Source organism: Natrix helvetica (assembly GCF_964273705.1).
Source record: "Natrix helvetica genome assembly, chromosome: 5".
Classification (NCBI taxonomy): Eukaryota; Metazoa; Chordata; class Lepidosauria; order Squamata; family Natricidae; genus Natrix; species Natrix helvetica.
In genome coordinates, this window is record NC_138551.1 from 50443115 (window position 1) to 50463352 (window position 20238).

Genomic DNA, 20238 nt, shown 5'->3' on the forward strand with positions numbered 1-20238 from the left:
CTGAAGGAGGTGCATGGGTGGGAGAAATTTACTCCAGCCTCTTGCAACCTTCCATGCCAGCTTCCCCACTGATTTTCTAGAGAAGCTAGCAGTGAAGGTTGAAAATGGTGCTTCTATAGTTGCAGGTGCTGTAGCCAATCATGTGAGCCAGTTGCCAGGTGCCCAAATCATGATCACATGACTGCAGGGGTGCTAGGACGGACAGAACTCTGAGAATCAGTGATCACCACCATCCTAACTTTGAACAGTTGCAGAACAAATAGTATTGTTGAAGACGTCCTATAAACAGTGTATCCCTACACAATGCAATATTAGTAAGGATGTTTATAGTTAGGATTGCTATTGCTTTGAGCTAATTTTGTCCAGGAAATAGATTACTAATATATTGTCTGTTGTCTTAGCCCAGTTCTAATACTTCTTTGCACTAGAAAAAGGTTACAAAATTTGCAGTAGATGCAGGTTTACAAAATTGAATTGTGAAGATGCTACCTGGTTGTCATTTTGTCACTGACACTATTAAAAGTTTAGATAGCTTACCTAGAAATATTTTTCTTACTGCTTTTGCAGAGTTTCTCCTTGTCATCACCTATCAGCAGTCCTGTATATTGTCTGCGTTTCAGCACCACTCATCTCTACGCGACACTGGCATCGGCCTTGTATGTCCTTGATTTCACTACCTCTTGACACTGATATGCTTGGACTTCAGACAGTCAGCTCAGGGAGCACAAAGAAAGTGTAACATCTTTGAGACAATAAAACAGCAGTTGGTAAAGAAGATTCCATTTCTGCCTTCCGGTGTCAGTAAAATCTAATGTACCTTTCCAGCCAATATTTTGTACACTTATGATTTGGTTACTTTTCTTACTCCTAGAAAGGCAAAGCTCAGTAAGTCTTAGGATGTGCATATCCTTTGTTACCAGCATAGTTTGGGCTTCTGAAAGTTGCGTGTTCATATATTTCATTATGATAATTTAATTGAAGAGAAAGCAACTACAACTGGACAGTGAAGTAAAAGAAAATACTTCATTTCTGCTTCACTGACATCCAGACTTTTTCATAAATAAATATTAGGCTATAAAATTGCAAACTTGGTTGGCTCTCTGTAAATTAAATCAAGTATAAATATTATTGTTTAGCACCATATAAGAAGTGCTTTATTGGATCTATATTGACAGGCTGGGTATTGAATAAATTACTAAAGTAGCATACAAAAAGTATCTTTGATTTCAAAAAGTAATTGAACAGTCACAGTACATTTGACTTGATGCCTTTTATTCAGTACCATGATTGACTTTGCTTATCTATGACATACACAGCAAGCCGAGAATAAATATTCTGGAAAAATTATCACAATTGTGAAGATAGAGGATTTTTTTTACTTAATAGTTGAAAAAACATCTAGCCATGCATAATTCTGAGAGAAGATGCAAAAACATGAGGTGGTATCCTGGCCTCTATCATCACTCTCATCAAACCAGGGGTGAAATCCTCCTGGTTTGGCCGGTGGCAAAAATCCCTGTTGGCCATGCCCACGCCCACCTGGTCACCCTGTCGCCGCTCACCAGATCCTTCCGGCTGCTCAACCCGCCCCCCCCTCCAATCAGAACGTTTCTCCCTCCATTCACAGCTGAGCTGAGCTGCTGCAGCCTGTCCCTTTAAGGTAGACCCAGGGAGGGAGGGATCTGGGGGGGACATAAAGGGAGCAGCCGCTCTGCTGTGAACGGAGGGAGAAATGTTTGGATTGTCTCTGCCACAGAATTCAAGGTTGAATTTGTGGCAGAGGCAATCTGAATGTTTCTCACTCCATTCACAGAGGAGTTGCTGTTCCCTTTATGCCCCCCACCCCAGATCCCTCCCTCCTGAGGACTTTCTTAAAAGGACAGGCTGCGGCAGCTCTGCTATGGAGGGAGAAACATTCGGATTGTCTCTGCCATAGAATTCAACATTAAATGCAAAAAAGGCTGTGAATGGACTCACACACACATTTTTTTCCTATCAGATTTTGTGGGCATGGCTTGGTGGTGATGGAGATATGTGACTGAAGGTATGGCCATGAGTGACATCAAGTTGGCCACGCCCACTCAGTCACAGGACACTGCCACCAAGCCACACCCACAGAACCTGTAGTAAAAATTTTTGAATTTCACCACTGCATCAAACATCTGTATTTATAAATGGTATGCCATGAATACTAATGTTTTTTCTAAAGACAGTGTTCTGTAAACCATACAGCAGTGGTTCCCAAAGTGGGCGGTATCGGCTTCTGGGGGGCGGTGGGATGGCTTAGGGGGGTGCTAAGAGGCAAGGAGGGTGGCAGGGGGGCACTAAGAGGCAAGGGGGGCAGCAGCCCTGATCCTTGTAAAGCTGCTGAATCCTAAGGGAGATGCGAATGGGACCAAAATTTGAAAAACAGGTGAAATTCTTTCTGGAGTCTAGAAGCAAACACACACACACACACCGTAAAAGTGTCTGGTTTTGAATATAATCCTCCCTAGTGCTTGGGGGGGAAATAGAGGAACATTTGGATATACATTTTGAATTAACTTGGGAAGAAAATAGCTAATTCACTTTTAGCTTTGTTCTGCATTAAGGATTCATGCAGTAGCATTTCTTGTTGAATTAGCAGAGTAATATTTAAAACAGCCAGCAAAGATAGTTTTATCTGTCTTATAATGTGCGTGGGTAGAGGACTTAGGCATAAGTACAATGTTTGCCTGTGATTATATAATAAATTCACAGCTTATACATTTGAATGAGATGTTTTTCAATTCATGTTTAACCTATACTTGATATACTTGTATTCAATACATAAGGTGTTAATTACGTCAATGGAAGAGATAGGGAACTGCATTAGTGATATAAATGTCAATGTGTTGATTTGTACTAAAAATGTTTAGCTTAAAGAAGTTATAAGGAATCACAAATATGAGTGTGGAAAATGTAATGTAGTTGCGGATGACCCTTTGCATGAGTTGTATTGGGAATAATAATAATAATAATAATAATAATAATAATAATAATAATAATAATAATGCCCCTGGGTGGGGCCCGACTAGTAATCAATGCCAAATCCGGCCGAAAAACTGGCCGCTGTGATACAATCGTATAACAACAACAACGACAACAACAACAACAACGACAACAACAATAATAATAATAATAATATTCCCCAAAGAGGTAAAAGGCTACATTTTGCTAGAGTTATTCTTTGCTTCCAAACTGTTGAGGAAGGGGATTGGACTCCATAGTCTATATTTCCCTTTCCATCCCCACCTATGGTTCTTTAGTGAAAATTATAACCCAAAAACATATAGATCTGTTAAAATCCTCCCATTCTCACTTTCCGTATTGGGAATCCCTAGGTACCATGCAATAATCTCATCAAATAATTCAAGCAAATGTTGGTGACAGTGAGCTGAAGCCAAAGTTCAAGAAATCGTACCAAGAGTTTTAGTTACAGAAAGAAATTTCTGATCGCTATCCTGCACTATGGACAGTGGTTAAGAAGCTCCTTGTTGCATTTCCAACATCATATTTGATGGAACGTGGCTTCAGTGTGGTCATCCAACTTCTCTCCAAGCAAAGAAATCGACTCCAGATTACTGAACCTGGTGATTTAAGATTCCTGCTAAGTGACTTAAAACCAGACATTGGGAAACTGTTATCACTTTATCCAGCCCATCCATCACATTAAGAATTTACTGAACAGTGAAGTAGTTACTGAATTTTACTAAGTTTACTATGTTACTAGTTACTAAGGTTCTTGATAAATGACTATCAGACTTTGAAAACCTGGTATTACTGGATCATGTTCAACAATTTTGTTGAATTAACATTAACTCCAAAGTTTTTAAATTGGATTTTGAATAAATGTGCAATTAATTGTTACAGTTTTGAATTTTACTGTTACTATCTTCCTTCCGTCATGCAAACCGCCCAGTCACATGATTCCCCCAGCCACACCCACCAAGCCACGCCCACAGAACTGGTCGTAAAAAAAATTGAATTCCACCACTGGGTGGGGGGGCACTGAGGATCAGTTTGTAGCACCAAGGGGGCGGTGGATTGAAAAAGTTTGGGAACCACTGCCCTACAGTGTTTCTGAAAAATACATCCCCCTTTATGTACATGAGTTTAAGTAGGATATTCTGTTTAAGGTAAGAACATAATCAAATATGAACTTATTAGGAAACTCAAAAGTTTGCAGACACACTTAAAATAATAAGCCAGGATGAAAATATGTGAATGGAATAGATATTGGCTGACCAAAACAGCCAACAGGAATGCCCCCACATCTTACTTTGTATTCTAATTGCAATTATCAAATTGTTAAAAGGTGAAGTCTGTGTAAGACAGAACTGTGTTCTTTTGTAGAACTGAATGAAAAAAATGTCTGAAACACAAAAATTCTCTATTTCATTAATGTCTGATATATAAATCAGTGTAATTGAGACAAAGGGATTATTTTTTAGTAGAATGAGAGATGAACAAACTGGAATATAAGCTCTGAATATTCTTCCATACATGGGGGATTGGGAAATGACAATATCATGAAAATCTATTTTAAAACAAAATATTTGGAAAGGCTTATCACCGTCCATGATTCAAATTCTGGTATGCTGTAGCAGATAAACCTAGAAGGGCCTCAGTATAAATAATAAAAATGTAAGACAAGTCAGATACTATGGTATAAAAAGTGGCTATGTAACTCTGTAAACAAACTTTAAAAGCAGATATTAGGAGGTGGCACTGAGATTGACTTAGGGCAGGGGTGTCCAAACTTGGCAACTTTAAGACTTGTGGACTTCAACTCCCAGAATTCCCCAGCCAGCTCTGCGTTTTCTTCCGTGTCAGGACCTAAGGGCCGGAAGACCGGGAGGCGTTGCCTTGGTAACGGGCCTAGCCGAGCCGCAATATGGCTGGGACCGGCTGGCTGGAGAGGTTGCGTGCGGCTCGCAAGACCGCCCTGCTCGCCGATGGTAACGGGATGGCGGGGGCTGGGATAGGGACAGTCTGGGAAATGACCCGCCGGCCACGGGCAAATGGGCAGCGGGGGAAGTTGGAGAGCTTTGCAAGGTGGGAGAAGCCGTGCAGTTCCGGTCTCCAAAGAGCGAGGAGACTGTAGTCTCTTGTGTTGCCTTCGCTGTTGGTTGCGGCGACCCCGGGGAGACCTAATAGAACAGAAGCCTTCAAACCTGGCAACTTTAAGACTCGTGGACTTCAACTCCCAGAATTCTCCAGCCAGCAGAGCTGACTGGAGAATTCTGGGAGTTGAAGTCCACCAGTCTTAAAGTTGCCAAGTTTGGACACCCCTGACTTAGGGATTTCCAGGTATCCCGTCTCCACTAAGTGGCCATATTGAAGGGCTTCAGTGAACTGGCAGAAGGTGGGGATTTTAGGGCTCGGATTATTTACCTAAAGCAACCATTGTGGTGCCTAAAAGTGGTCAGCTGGCAGAAAAAAACAATGTGAGGCATTCAAGTTGCTGGGCAAGTTGGGCAAGGGGCCTTGGCATCACATCTAAGAGTAGTGCAGTTTTGCTAGGTCTAAAGTGGGGAGTGTAGTTTCCTGGGCGACTCCTATGCTACCAATGTTTTGGATGCACTTGCTGGTAATATCATGCTACTGCAGGGTATGTGTGAAATTTATTCTCCAGTAACTAGAGCGGGCAGTCCCTCAGGTGAGAGCCAAGAGGAATGAATAAATACTGACTCCCAGTAAGGGGAAGGATCAGAGAGATAAAGAAATAGTACCCAAGACAGTGGGAGAAAGTCTGTGTTCTACATTTACTTCTCATATAGGTATACTAGATTAGATAGTCCTCATTTAGCAACCACAGTTGGAATCAACGATCTTGTTTTAAACAAAGTGGTCACTAAGTTTAAGTGAACTAAGTGATTAGGGGTTTGGCCAAGTGGTTTGCCAGGCTGCTGACTTGGGTAGATTGGTGAACAGGTGAAGTTTTAGTTTGGGAGTTGGGCTCATACCAGCTCTTCATGAGGTGAGCAAATTGTGTGGAATGGAAGTGTAGCTGCTACATCTTGGCTATGTTGGGCCATAATATGGTGGCGGGTACTTGATTTTCCCAAAGATGTGATGTGTGAGTCTACCAAAAGTGTCTGTTTTGCTGCTCTCAACATAGGCAACAAGCTTTCATGGGCCCTTAGTGAAACTGCTTCTAAGCAGCTGCTGTTGGGCCTATCCTTGGTGGCTGATGGGTTTTGAACTGTCAGCGGGAGTTGAGGCAGCAGTGCCCAGAGAGTAGATGGAGTATCAAGAATGAAATTGAGCACAATTATGTAGCCAGACCTGCACCACAGTTATAAGAGAATAAAGCATTCCTACTTCTCTCTTGTTGCATTGGCATGTTGTTGTCCAGAAGCTCTTTGCAGAGTGGTTAATTTCCTTTGGAGGAGCCAGTTGCAAGAGTGACTGTGGTGACCAGTGAGCATAGCATTTTGCCATAGGTGTGTTTAGATCTCTTGACTGTGCTTTGGTATTGTCTAGCAATTTGATTGGAATATCTTGCCAGGTTAACGGGGGTTCTTTATATGCTCTCTAAGATGCCCTCTGTTATCTGGTCTGGACCTCTGTCCCTCACAGCTGCTTCGGCCATTTATTTATATCAATGTAGATTCCAATTGATTCTGAGCTGCTCAACAATAAAACAATACAACAAATATGTAATGCAAAAAGAGACATAGCAATAAGCAATGTAGAGCCTCTGGTCAACAATATGTATCATACACCTAGCAGGGGGATCCAATCAGCATAGACCAAAGCCTGGGAGCACAGCCAAGTCATTAAGGCCTGTCAGAATGCCATCAGGATGGAAGCCCTCTGGATCTCAAGAGGAACCACAGTCTGGAATGCAGGTGCCATGACAAAAGACATGATCCTGAGATTCCAATATGGTTAACGAAGGCCCCTATTGGTTGATGAAAGGAACATGTAGTACAATAACTTTGCTGGATTGAATCAGCTGGGGCAACACCATAGTCCCTCCAGTAACAAGCATATTCAACTGCACCTAGAAACAAACTGGTAACCGGTGCAGCTTGGAAAGCATGGTTGCCACTGCCACATGGGCATACTGAGGATAGTTCAGGTGGGTGGCCCTTATTCCCTGGATCTAGAAGATTACCAACGCCTCCTTACCAGAATAGGTGCTGATGGGAGCCTTAAAGAGACTGATATATTCCCTCCTTAAGAGGCTCTTTTTGGATTTTTGCATTTTCCAGTTGGTTTTATTTTACGTTTTTAGATACTATTCAATTGCAGATTTTAATGTTCGTAATCTGCCAAGAGTTCTGTAGAATCGTGGCATGGTATAAATGAAATGAATGTATGATCCCCATTCAGAACAATTATTTAATAAAAATACAGACAATGCACTTCAAAACATTTGACTACTGTGTCTTACAGTCTCCTTCCCCATTATTAGCAGCTTTGATCTTCTTTAGTTCTTTTTGCAGCTCCTCTTCTGCAGCTAGTATTTCTGTTGGCTTTTGATACTATTGGAAAGAAAATAGCATGAATCTCTGTTAGCGCAAACAGAAGTGCTATTAACAAAGTTAAAGTCAAACAAGAAGCAAAATCATTGAGATGTCAGGCATTCAGATTCATCTTTTTCAGCCATTTAAGATATAAAACCTAGAACATAAGGCTGTATCTCAAACACATTCATTGTAATACACATTTTAGTTCAAATATTGAAATCTGCCTTATTGTTTTTTTTTATCCCGTTTATCCTGCTGCAGAGTGAAATATCCCATGGCCGAGAGGCCACTTGAACTTTTCCAATTGTTCATTGAATACCTCCATGTTCTCTGAAGAAAGTTATTTCTGCACAGAACATCATTAAAATGTCAATTATTTCAGACTTTGAAGCAGAAATAGTAGCATGAATTAATTTTTTTCTATCATAAGCCTTACTGGTATAATTTTTAATTCTTAACTTTCATCCAAAGGTCATTTTCCCCCATGTGTATACCTCAAGTTTTATATAGTTGGTCCTTAATTTACGACCACAATGGAACCCAAAATTTCCATTTTCAAAGCAAGTCAGTTGTTAAGTGAGCTGTGTCCCATCTTATGACCTTTTCTGCCATAGTTGTTAAGCAAATCACTACAGATGTTATGGGAATTAAGCTTTCCCCATTGACTTTGCTTGTTGGAAGCTAGCTGGGAAGGTTACAAATTGTGATCACATGACCTCGGGACAGTGCAGCTGTCATAAATATATGCCAATTGTCAAAACTCCTGAATTCTGATCATGTGACCTTGGGGATATTGCAACCGTTGTAAGTGTGAAACCCAGTCATAAGTCACTTCTTTCAGTACCATTGAAATTTTGAGAAGTCATTAAATGAATGGTTGACTATCTGTAAAGGCGGCAGCGCGAAAGAGGACTGAAAACAGTAATATGCTAATGATGTCAGATTAGCGTTATGAGAACTTACTGTGATAATCAATGTATTGTTGGCATGAGTAAAACTCAAAGCTGTGCTGTCCAAAGGCAGTTGGAATCTGTCCAAATCAGGAATAGTGAATTTCTTGTAGTATCTGAAAGTAAATGTGGACATGAAAATAAAGACATTTCATTTCTTCACTAGTGGAAGATAAAGAATACCAAAATTATGTTTTTACATGAAAGAAATTTCAGGATTGTTCCAAGAGTTAGAAGCTGAGTATCTTTCATTCAAGTCTGCAAGATTCCACTAAGAATTATTTTTAATATAGTAACATACATAAATACATAAACTAACTGAGTTATATTTAAAAATCTGCCTGAACATATGTCACTATTAATTTGACCAGAAGGTTTTGTTTTTAAATGCAGCAATATACTAAAAACTACAGAAGCAAGCATCAATAATTCTTTCTTAGAAAAGAGAGGAAGGAAGGAAACAGTGGCAACCATTTCCAAAAATCTTGCCAAGAAAACTAATCTAGTCATCAGGAATTAACCCTGACTTAAAGGCATAAAATGGGATTCCCAAACTGTGGGATACTTATTAAACAAATCATCACTCATAAGGATAAGAGTTAGATAGGCTACATTAACAGTTTATTAGTTTAGTTTTGATCACCTTGACTATGCATGGTGTCTACACTCACATTTATTAGGCACTTAGAATGATCCATCTGCTATTTTCCATTTAATTTAAGATGGAAGGCCAATATGCTTTCCTCCCCTAACCCATGAAACATAACTGCCATTTGGTTTCTTTGGGGGCTGGAATTCTTCCTTTATGAATTATGCTCCACAATTGATGTATGTTTGGTGCTCCATAATGAACAGGATGTCAAACCTTTGAGCAATCCTTTTCAATTACGCTAAGTTAGTTTTGTTGAGGGTTTAACTGGTTGAACTAGTGCTACACAAACCACAAACCCTTTATTTTCCAAGCCTTGCTGTAAATGCACACAAAGACCAACTGGTCAGGGCTAACTTTGCCTGCTAAAGAAGAATGTTACCCCAGGGCTTGGAGCCTTTTGCTTATATTTGGGAAAGGTGGCAGACATGGATAATAATGGAGATGTCAAAGGTTAAACAGCAAAGATTAGATGAACACAAAAGACAAGTTAAGGAAGTGTTAAGTTCTTACTGATTGAGACAATAAAAAAGCAACTTCCCAAAGTAGTCCGGTGTTTCAAAGAGCCTATGAAGCCCACTGAGAACACCAACTTTATCCCCACCCCCCCACCCCAATAGGGTTGAGGCAGTGGGAAAAATACCTGGTCTGAACTCCAAGTAAAATCTGTGAAAGATCAAAGGAAAATAGATCTGCTGTTTTGCCTCTTCCTGCGTAATGTTAACTGCTACCTTGTCCTGCAATAACTGAATCTGCTGTGGCCAAGAGGCTTTGCCTGTTTCTTTGAAAGTTTGCTTTAAAAGATTTGTTTTACAGCAAGAAGACTGAATCAAATCCCACTTCAGCAGCCTTTTGCTGTGGCTAGAGGGGGCATTGTTGAATGAGTAGAAGTAGGTGGCAATGTTTTCTTTTTAAGGTCTTCTGGGAAGCTATCTTCTCTTCTCAATTGCAGAGTAACCATTGAGTATAACTCCAGGTTTCTTCTGTTATATCTCCTGGGAAAAGCTGTATCTGCTAAAATTCTAATTGTCTAATTGTCATAAGCATATGCCATTGTCCTCCCTTTTTCTAAAGCCAGGGCAAACAGATTTCTCAGGATTGCAGGCCCCATCTTGCTTTTCCTACCAGCTGAAGATGGCATCCGAGGAAGGGGCGGAGCCAAATATTCAACCTATGCTTTATTTCTATCCTGAATCCCTGACCCTCACCCTAAAATCCTATTGCTTAAATATGACAGTAAACGGCTGAATTTAAGTGACACAATTTTGGATGAGTTGGGGGGTGGAATTTAAAAGTGGGACATTTTGGTGATTTGTTACGTAGAATTTCCTTTCTTCCATTTTTATCTTTATCCTTGAGGGGAAAAAATTGAAACAAATGTTGCTGAAAATTGGCAATTTTGGTAACCATTTTAGTAATATATCTCAGGATTCTGGGGAAAGTACATGCAGCTGCCCATTCCTGCCATAAAGGACTAACTAGAATCTCTCACGTGATCAAGTCACAAGCACTAACAGGAATCGAACATTATGTAATCTTGGGATTGAGAACCTGTGGGCTGGTCCCAGGTGGAAGTGGGAAGAGGTTGCCTGAGATCCATCAGCAGCCTCACACAGGGAAGGAAAAAATTAATATTGTTAGACATCTGGACAAAGGAGAACCTGGCTAGCAGTTTAGCAATAGGTGGAAATCTCCAAGTTCCCATGTAGACGTCATAAGATCCCAGTTTTGGTAAAACAATAGAATAATTTATGGAAGAATGAATAAACTGCAGACATACAAGCAATGCTTCTGTTTTAGCAAAAAGGACAAGTATCTGAATTGAAGTTATTTTATCTTCCTCACATCAAAGAACATGCTGCAATGAATAATTGTATATAATAGTGAAATCACAAAAGTCGCATAATCCAAGTTCTATCCAAGAGCCTAGCAGTTTTGTGGTGACACAATTTTTGTTGTAACACAACATAAATGAAAAATGTGTATTCCTCTGATAGAAGCCAATTCCACTTCTGAAGCTAATAACTGAAATGTTTTCTTAAAGACCTCAAATTACTGAAAGGCATGAAATACTCTTTGAGATATTAACTTTGTTCCACATGTGGGTGCTAGGTTCCTTTTTCTTGTTACAACACTTGCATTACAAATAGAACTGGGGGGGGGGGAGTTAGCTACTAATGATTTCTTGTTCTGTTTTGATTGGATATTTAGATGACAATTTTCTTTCTGCCTTGCAAAATTTCAGTGAATTGCATTGAAAGTAGCATTTTTAGCTACACCTCATGCAGATATCCATTGTTAAGGGCGTAGCCTGTGAATTATTCAGCTTCCCAGAGTTGCCTTATCAGTGAGAGGGGAAGCATATAAATTTAATAAATATATTTCCATTTAACCAGTGAATCATAGTTAAATCATGGCTAAGATAAATATGTGATTGAACAAAATCTTTTGTTCCATCATTGACCAAACAGAACAAATAATGTAAAAGCTGTTTGTTCCAGCATTAATCCAACTATTCCTGGTTTCTTTGGAAGACAGAATAATTGAGATTTACTTTAGAATTTTTATTCAATCATGTCTGGAATTTCCAACAAGCAAAGCAAGCAAATGTAAAATGTCTATGCTAATTAAGGCATCCATTCCCCTCCCCCCCAAATAAAACTATATCAAGGTTTGTATTTTATATGCTAGGAACAATGGTGTCGTTGCTTCTGAATTGTCCAAAACATGTTGGACTGTAAAATATACTGGGCTACTAAACAGCAAATGATTTCTTACTGGATCTGCTACACTGTATCTTCTTTTTAGTATTAGCTGACACCCTCAAGGGGGATATGAAAGAAACGGGTTTCTCTTATTCTTTGCCTATCAGCAACTATAATTTAGAACTACAGTACCTTGAGTTTTTAGTTAAATATCATATCTAACACTTATTTATTGTGAATTTGTTTAGTTTTTTTTGAAAGGCATTATTAGTAAACGCAGTCTATGTCACAACAGTAAAATTTATGCTTGTATTTATATGCAAGAGAACTCTGCCTTAATCTACTACAAATCAAATTCACAGGTGATCCTGATTTAAAATGAGACTCTGCAGAAGGCTGAGATATTTAAGGGCTGCTGAGATCAAGAAATACTAAATAACATTCTTACCTATTAAGAGGAAATCCACTGAACTTCAGGAACCTGATTCTCTACCTGCCAGTTGCAGTGAGATAACAAAGATGCTAAGTAGAATGACCCAGAAGGTTAATGTAGTCTGGCCTTTATTGTGAAATGTTTGACAAGTCCTGACCATGTCCCTAGTTTTTTATTGTCATTGATTAATTATACTCTTTGCCCTCAGAAGAACTTTAGCGTAACATAAATGGTCAAATAGAAAATAGAAGTTCTTGCCAACAGCACCACCTCTGGGTAAATATTAGGGATTGCGTAAAAATGGAAAGAGTAGGATAAACAAATGCTCTTTATTCCAGGACTATAGCTCGATTCATACATAAAATTAAGACATATCGATGTTTGTTTTCTATTTAGCATTGCACTCAAACCTATCCATTAGGGAATGTGCAAAATACAATACCATGGCTTGTTCAAAAATCATACTCTCCGTAGTGTTATGTGTAAATACTACAAAAAGCTCAAATTATGTATGAGCTGTTGGTGTTTAAATTGAAAGTGCATTGACGATGTCTCCTTGAATGGTGACGAAATGTTTGCAACCTAATTGTCAAGCTCAGAGCTCAATTAACAGCCCAGCTACCAACCGGAGCTACTAATATTCAAGTACATGTCAGATCAGATTATTTTGCTAAAACAATATACCGTATTTTTCGGAGTATAAAACACTTTCCCCCCCCCAAAAAGAGGCTGAAAATCTGGGTGCGTCTTATACACTGAATACAGCATTTTTGGCCTCCTGAAACCCCACCCCCTTCACCAAAATGGCGGTGCATAGCCTCTAGGAAGCTTTCAGAGAGCTCCTGGGGGCTGGGGACAGAAATGAGCAAAAAAACGCCCTGTTTTTTGGTCAATTTTAACCCCCCCCAACCGCAGGAGCATTCTTATAAGCTTCCTAAAGGCTATCCATGCCCCCCTTTTTTAAACGAAAAATGGGCCCGTTTTCATGAAAAACGGGCCGTTTTTGCCCCCCCCCAAGCACTCTGCAAGCCCCCTAAAGGCTAATCATGCCTTTTTGGGGGGGGGGGGAAACCAGGCCCATTTTCACGAAAAACAACCTGTTTTTTGGAGGCTTGCACAGGGCAAAAACTTTTTTTTATTTGCCTCTTCAAAACCTTGGTGCGTCTTATACTCCGAAAAATACGGTAACTATTCTAACAATATAACTGTTAGGAAAAGAAAAATTCAGGCTATTCTAATAGAGAACTAACATCATTTCCACCTCCTATAAGCTACCCGCAAATACACCCAAATTTATGCCACCATGAGTGAATCTGATTACTGACTTCTTATTTGTTGTGTGGACCACACAGCAATGCTGATCCTTTTCTACTGAGACACTGTAGACATCCTTAGGATATGGCAGGTTTCGGATCCGCCACTGGAAACTGCTTTTGGTGTCTTTTCGCATAAAGACTGGCTAAAGAAAAGAGAAATGGAATTCAGCCCAGTGTTGTTCAGTTCAACTAGACAGCAGCTGTAATAACTGTACTACAACAACATGCATTGGAATTGCCAAAATTATGCATGCAAGTGTGCCGGACTCTTATCTCAATTGAAGCAACACCGGTGCTAGCATCTCTAAGTTAAATACCTCTCCCCATGAGATTTTCACAATGTATATAATACGTTCTTTTGTGAGATACACTAAATGCATCCCAGATACACAAATTATGTTCTAATACTGAGGAATGTGAAGGAAAGTGCTACTAGATTTAGGAAAAATATAGATGGAAGTAAAAGATTCCATTAAGGAACAAAAGTAATCTCTCACAAGAGGGGGAAAAAGTCCATTTTATAAAAGACTGCAATCAAGCTAAAACCCATTCAATAAATAATTGCATTCAAAGCACAGAACACCCTTCATACGAATATATGGGATATTCAGGTATTCGTACATACGTGAAACATATATACTTCACCTGGATATTGAATGAAATGGAACTATTCTGTTCCAGATAGAAGGGAGAGTGTACAAGGAGAAAGAAACCAAGAACTACACTTTATGGGTTGATATACATACACATTTGACAAAACCATGAGAATTAGTGATGGCACAAGGGAAAAAACTGCCCCTGTTATCTAGGTATGCAATACTGTCCTGAGGGAAGGAGCTGAAACTGTTTGTGTCCAGGATGTGAGGGGTCTGCAGATATTTTCTCAGCCCTCCTGATCCGCACAATATACGGGTCTTCTATGGAAAGCAGGCTGGTTGCAATTATTCTTTCTACAGTCTTGACTATGCGTTGGACTCTGTAACTGTCCTGTTTGGTTGCTGTACCGCACCAGACATTTATAGACTCAATAATTCCTCTGTAAAACTGCATCAGCAGCTCCCGGGCAGTCTGAACTTTCTGAATTTATGTACAATACAATACAATACAATACAATAGTAGAGTTGGAAGGGACCTTGGAGGTCTTCTAGTCCAACCCCCTGCCTAGGCAGGAAACCCTATACCGTTTCAGACAAATAGCTATCCAATATCTTCTTAAAGACTTCCAGTGTTGGGGCATTCACAACTTCTGGAGGCAAGCTGTTCCACTGATTAATTGTTCTAACTGTCAGGAAGTTTCTCCTCAGTTCTAAGTTGCTTCTCTCCTTGATTAGTTTCCACCCATTGCTTCTTGTTCTACCCTCAGGTGCCTTGGGGAATAGTTTGACTCCCTCTTCTTTGTGGCAACCCCTGAGATATTGGAACACAGCTATCATGTCTCCCCTGGTCTTTCTTTCTCTTAAGCTAAACATACCCAGTTCCTGCAACCGTTCTTCATATGTTTTAGTCTCCAGTCCCCTAATCATCTTTGTTGCTCTTCTCTGCACTCTTTCTAGAGTCTCCACATCTTTTTTACATCGTGGCAACCAAAACTGAATGCAGTATTCCAAGTGTGGCCTTACCAAGGCATTATAAAGTGGTATTAACACTTCACGTGATCTTGATTCTATCCCTCTGTTGATGCAGCCTAGGACTGTGTTGGCTTTTTTGGCAGCTGCTGCACACTGCTGGCTCATATTTAAATGGCTGTCCACTAGGACTCCAAGATCCCTTTCACAGTTACATGTAGGAAGAACATTTGAAAGAGATCCTAACTTTAAGGTAAAACCATAATACAGAGGATAAACCTTTTATACAAATGTTATTTAGCTCTTGGCATTTTTGTCTAAATTATAGCTTGTGTCATGGAATAAATTGTCAGTGGAATTAAAGCACGTCTCCTCATTACAATTTAGGAAAGAGCTGAAAACATATTTACTACCTAAGGGCTTACAATGTAACTATTTTGGCTGATGTGTTTTATATGTGTTATGCTTTATACATGTTTTTATAGGTGCTTTATAGTACTTTGGAAGCCACCCAAATTGCCCAGAGCCATAAAAAGATTGGAGAGCATTTATATTCCCCAAAGCAATCAGTATACCACACTAGTGTTTCTCAAACTCAGCAACTTTAAGATGTGTGGACTTCAACTCCCAGAATTCCCCAGCCACACATTTTTAAATTGCTGAGGTTGAGAAACACGATGGAACATTATATCTGGAAGCACACATGATTTAATGAATGGCTACCAATTTACTTCTAAAGCAGAGTTACCCAACCTTTTTAGTTTTGCAACCTGGCAGGGTGGGAGAGGGGATGGTTCCGCTCGAGTGGCGGGCAAGCACACAGCTCCATTTGTGTGAGTAGGAGGCACACACGCCCGCTGCTTGTGCAAATAGAGCATGCACATGCTTGCCTCCTGCTTTCAACTAGCTCAAATACACCCAGTGACCTTCCATGGCTAAGGATGGACTTGAACATGAGTCTCTCATAAAGGAGCCATATTAAACTTTTCGTATTTACAAAAATGTCTCCACGCAATGTTAATTTAGCTCTTTTTGACCATAGTGGGCTTTCAATTGTAATTCCTCTGTTTAAATTACATTGACATTTAAAATATGGTCGCTATCTCTTAGTTCAACTTTTGTCATGAAAATGTCGTGAGGAAAAATTGGAAGACGCAAATGCTCCTTGAGTTGTAGGAATAGCATGATAACACATTTAACAAATAAACCTTTATATATAGGGAAAAGACAGAGATAAAGTAGAAAGGAAGAGCATAATGGACAATTCTAATGTTCTGGATTATTCATGCAGCTATATAGAAAGAAAGCCTTACATACTATTTTCTAAATGAAAAAAAAAATCAAGGTAGAACAATTAGATAAAGTATATTTTCCCTAGTATCAAATGCTGAGGTGCAAATATTGTATTTACATTGGTATTGCTCTCCTTTATGAACTCACGGTCCAGTGCTCCTGCTGCAAGCAATGTGGGTTCTCCCACTTCAACTTCCCAATTGCCATGCGCACCCAGGGCATTCTTCTCTCTCCATTTTCTTACTGCACAGAAATGACACAGAATTAAGGATAAGGAAAAAAAAATGAAATATTTATTTTTTCAGGAAAAAAAGTCCCAAATGGGATATTAAGAAATTAGCAGGCGATTGCTATACAACAAATTATGTCCAATACTTTTGAATTCAATTTATTTTTAATTATGCCTCTTTCCTTTTGCAGAAACAGAATATAGGTGGGTTCTTGGGTTCTGATCACTCATCTAGTGACCATTCAAAGTTGAAATAGCATTGAACAAGGAGGACTTACATATCCTCAGAGTTTCAGCTATTTGCAACATCCTCACAGTCACACAATCACGATATGAGTGTTCATTTCCCAGCTCATGATTCCAATATTGCACTGAGCTGCAGTCACATGATCATACTTTCCAATGTTCCCTGCTGGTTTCCCACAAGCAAAATCAATGAGGAAGTTGGCAGGAAGTTGAAAATGATGATCACATGAAATCCTTGCTAACTTCTTACACAGTCCTAACTTATCAATAACAACGTTAACTGCCACGACTCTCATTGAAAAGTAATGCTATCCCATAATGTCACACTTTATCACCATGTCACTTAGCGGAAGCAGTTCTGGTCCAATTGCTGTTGTAACCCAAGGACTACTTGTAGACTTTTTAACATATTAATAACATGAACATGTATTAAAACAACATTTAAGACTGCTGGCTTTGAGCTTCAGATTATGCAATTTACTAGCTTTGTCCTGATGGTTGTGCAGCATTTCAGATCCAAAAGCAAAAGTTTGCTTCAGAACACATAGCATCAGTCACGCTCCCTCAGCCCAACTCACCACACCACAGAGTTGTCATAATGGGGAAAGTAGGAGGAGGAAGGAGTATTATGTAATATGTTTGTCAATTTGAGTTATTTGTTTAAAAAAATAACAAAGGTGGGATAAAAATAAACAAATAGATCTAAATGCAACTTGTTAAATCACAGGAATCTTTTCCCTGGGATTCTGCCATAGTTAAATAGGGCAATTGCACTACTCTGGGAAAAGATAGTTGTTTTCAGGCGACATAGACAGATGTTATACAAGCACATCACTGCATTCCCAAAAACTTTTTTTCTTCAAATCTGAAACATTGCATAGCCTTAGTCACATAGGCCCAGAGAGCCAAATCATCCGGGAAGTGAGGCTAATTGATCCAGGTTTCAATCCTATAGAGACCAACACACACTGATACTTTCCAGTTCAATTCATGCTCAAGCACAGGTTTTGGAAATGCTACTGCACAGTGTAAAAAACAGCTTAAAAGCAAACAACCTGATTAGTCTAACTTGTGCAAAACAGGGGGCAGTTGGAATTTCCTCTCCCCCTCCTCCAAGCCTGCTATTACAATTATATTACAGGTAACCCACACTTAACTACCATACGTGGGCTGGCAACTCCTTTGCTAAGCAACATGGTCATTAAATGAAACATCCCATGATTGCTCAGCTTAGCTATGGCAGACATAGCAATCTCAGTTACTTTTATTCAATAAATCGCATGCAGTCATTAGAAGAAGACCTACCCATATCCAAGCCATTCTTGGAAGAAAGTAAGGAACTGTCTCCACTTCAATTCCCCCCTCCCCATTCCCCTATCTTCTACCATATCTGCCCCGTGGGTCATCCACCTAATCTGCTGCTACCAGCTGCCCTTGCCATTTGGTTTGCTTGCTGCTGTGCTGAATACATTACTAGCTAGGGTCTTCCTTTGCCATGTCTTTCTTTCACACCCATAAGGAGGATGCCCAAATAAGGCTCTAGCCATCACACAAAAGCCCTGGCTGGTGTGAGAAAGAAGGACCTGGTCCACATGCGAAAGAACAGTGCAAAAATGCACTTAGTTGGTAGTGGTGCACAGTGCTACATCACAACACCCACCCGCCTGTTCCGTAACTCTCATCCGCTGACCTGTGGGATGTTTTCATGGGACCTCCCCTGCATGTGATGAGCCCACCAGATGGAGACAGGCAAAGATGATGACAAAGGGCAACTGGGGATGCAAGTAGGGCAGCAGAAGAATGGTCATAAATGCAGGCACATTGAATTTTGTTCATGTGACAGCAGCACTGTGATGACCTGAACTGCAAACACTGGTTGTAAGTCCCTTTGTTCAACACTACTGTAACTTAGAATAGTTGCTGAACAAATGGTTGTTAAGCAAGACTACTTATATACACCTGGGACAGAAAAGTACAATAATGTAAAGTTTGATTTCACTATAAAGAGAGCTTGCATTTGATCTGTAGCAGGTGGTCAAATTCTCTCTCAAAAAAAAAACACCCTACCACAGCATTGTGCCCTTGACTCCCTGCTTGCATGTGCTTGTACAGTTTTGTCAAGAGAAGCACGATAAAGCCACGCAGTCTCAGGAGCGATACCAATACAATGAGTGGGATTTTTAGTTCCATCATATACTGTAGTATAACTGAGACATCAATGCTTGGGGTTAATGCTGTGGATAAGGAAACAGATAAGGACATGTAGCCTAGCCCTGTAATCTCATTGGTTTCACTGCCCTTTCCTAGTATGGATCTCTATTGTTTGCTTTACTGACCCACAGAACGTGCAAGACTACTGAAGGCAAAACCTGTATTTCGAATCTACTTGGACTATTTGCATTTCCAGTCTTTAACTAGGAAGTAAGAAAAGTTGGTTGGCTTACAGAGTAGCTGGTGTGTTTTCAGGTCATACTCTTCTGCCATCTCCTTTCCATCCTCAAACAAGTAATGGATTTTTCGTTTACCTAAAGAGAGCACAGGATAGGTGGACATAAAAGGAGAAATAGCAGGAAATCCCATCCCATAGAATATGTTCCCCCCATTTGGCCAGAGTAACTTTTAGAGACTCACAACTCTCCATCCATGCTACTCCTCGATTAAACGCAAGTTTTAATGGAAATAAGCACCAATGTTAACTGATTGATTTCCACATGATCCCCACAGTGGTGAATACACTTCGGTTAGAAATAAAACAGACTTGAGAATTTTTTCCATTACTTCTTTAAAAAAAACAAACTTTAAAGAGATCTTTAAATTGGATCTTCAGTCTATTATAGGGGACCCCCAACTTGGCAACTTTAAGACTCGTGGACTTCAACTCCCAGAATTCTCCAGTCAGCTCTGCTGGCTGGAGAATTCTGGGAGTTGAAGTCCACGAGTCTTAAAGTTGCCAGGTTTGAAGGCTTCTGTTCTATTAGGTCTCCCCGGGGTCGCCGCAACCAACAGCGAAGGCAACACAAGAGACTACAGTCTCCTCGCTCTTTGGAGACCGGAACTGCACGGTTTCTCCCACCTTGCAAAGCTCTCCAACTTCCCCCGCTGCCCATTTGCCCGTGGCCGGCGGGTCATTTCCCAGACCGTCCCTATCCCAGCCCCCGCCATCCCGTTACCATCGGCGAGCAGGGCGGTCTTGCGAGCCGCACGCAACCTCTCCAGCCAGCCGGTCCCAGCCATATTGCGGCTCGGCTAGGCACGTTACCAAGGCAACGCCTCCCGGTCTTCCGGCCTTTAGGTCCTGACACGGAAGAAAACGCCGTGTCGCTCTTGCGTCACAGCGATACCGTCGGTAAGGA

At 40.3% G+C, this 20238-nt stretch overlaps 2 protein-coding genes across 3 annotated transcripts in view; one reads left to right on the forward strand and one right to left on the reverse strand.

Annotated features, from left to right (window-relative positions):
- FBXW4 (F-box and WD repeat domain containing 4) overlaps nt 1-1327 on the forward strand; it is a 78788-nt gene extending 77461 nt beyond the window's left edge. The window contains exon 9 of the mRNA XM_081953514.1: nt 568-1327. Coding sequence (XP_081809640.1) covers nt 568-684 — 117 coding nt within the window. The 3' untranslated portion in view covers nt 685-1327. The remainder of the gene's footprint in view (nt 1-567) is intronic.
- Nucleotides 1328-7353: 6026 nt separating this feature from the next.
- Nucleotides 7354-20199, reverse strand: DPCD (deleted in primary ciliary dyskinesia homolog (mouse)). Of its 2 annotated transcripts, none has more exons than XM_081953887.1 (6): nt 20056-20199; nt 19330-19410; nt 16529-16653; nt 13562-13695; nt 8463-8565; nt 7354-7514 (listed from the first exon to the last, which is right to left on the reverse strand). In XM_081953887.1, the coding sequence occupies exons 1-6, from the start codon at nt 20117-20119 to the stop codon at nt 7410-7412; spliced, it is 612 nt and encodes a 203-aa protein (XP_081810013.1). In that variant the 5' UTR covers nt 20120-20199; the 3' UTR covers nt 7354-7409. The 2 variants fall into 2 exon arrangements, with proteins under 2 accessions (XP_081810013.1, XP_081810014.1); XM_081953888.1 differs by lacking the exon at nt 20056-20199 and adding an exon at nt 19517-19708.
- Nucleotides 20200-20238: the final 39 nt, after the last annotated feature.

Coding starts and splice junctions, on each gene's coding strand:
- DPCD (XM_081953887.1), bottom strand. CDS start 20,119: ATGGCTGGGACCGGCTGGCTGGAGAGGTTGCGTGCGGCTCGCAAGACC. Junction 19,411..20,055: donor GACCGCCCTGCTCGCCGATG/GTAACGGGATGG, acceptor TGCTCTCTTTAG/GTAAACGAAAAATCCATTAC. Junction 13,696..16,528: donor TAAAGGAGAGCAATACCAAT/GTAAATACAATA, acceptor TCTTTTCTTTAG/CCAGTCTTTATGCGAAAAGA.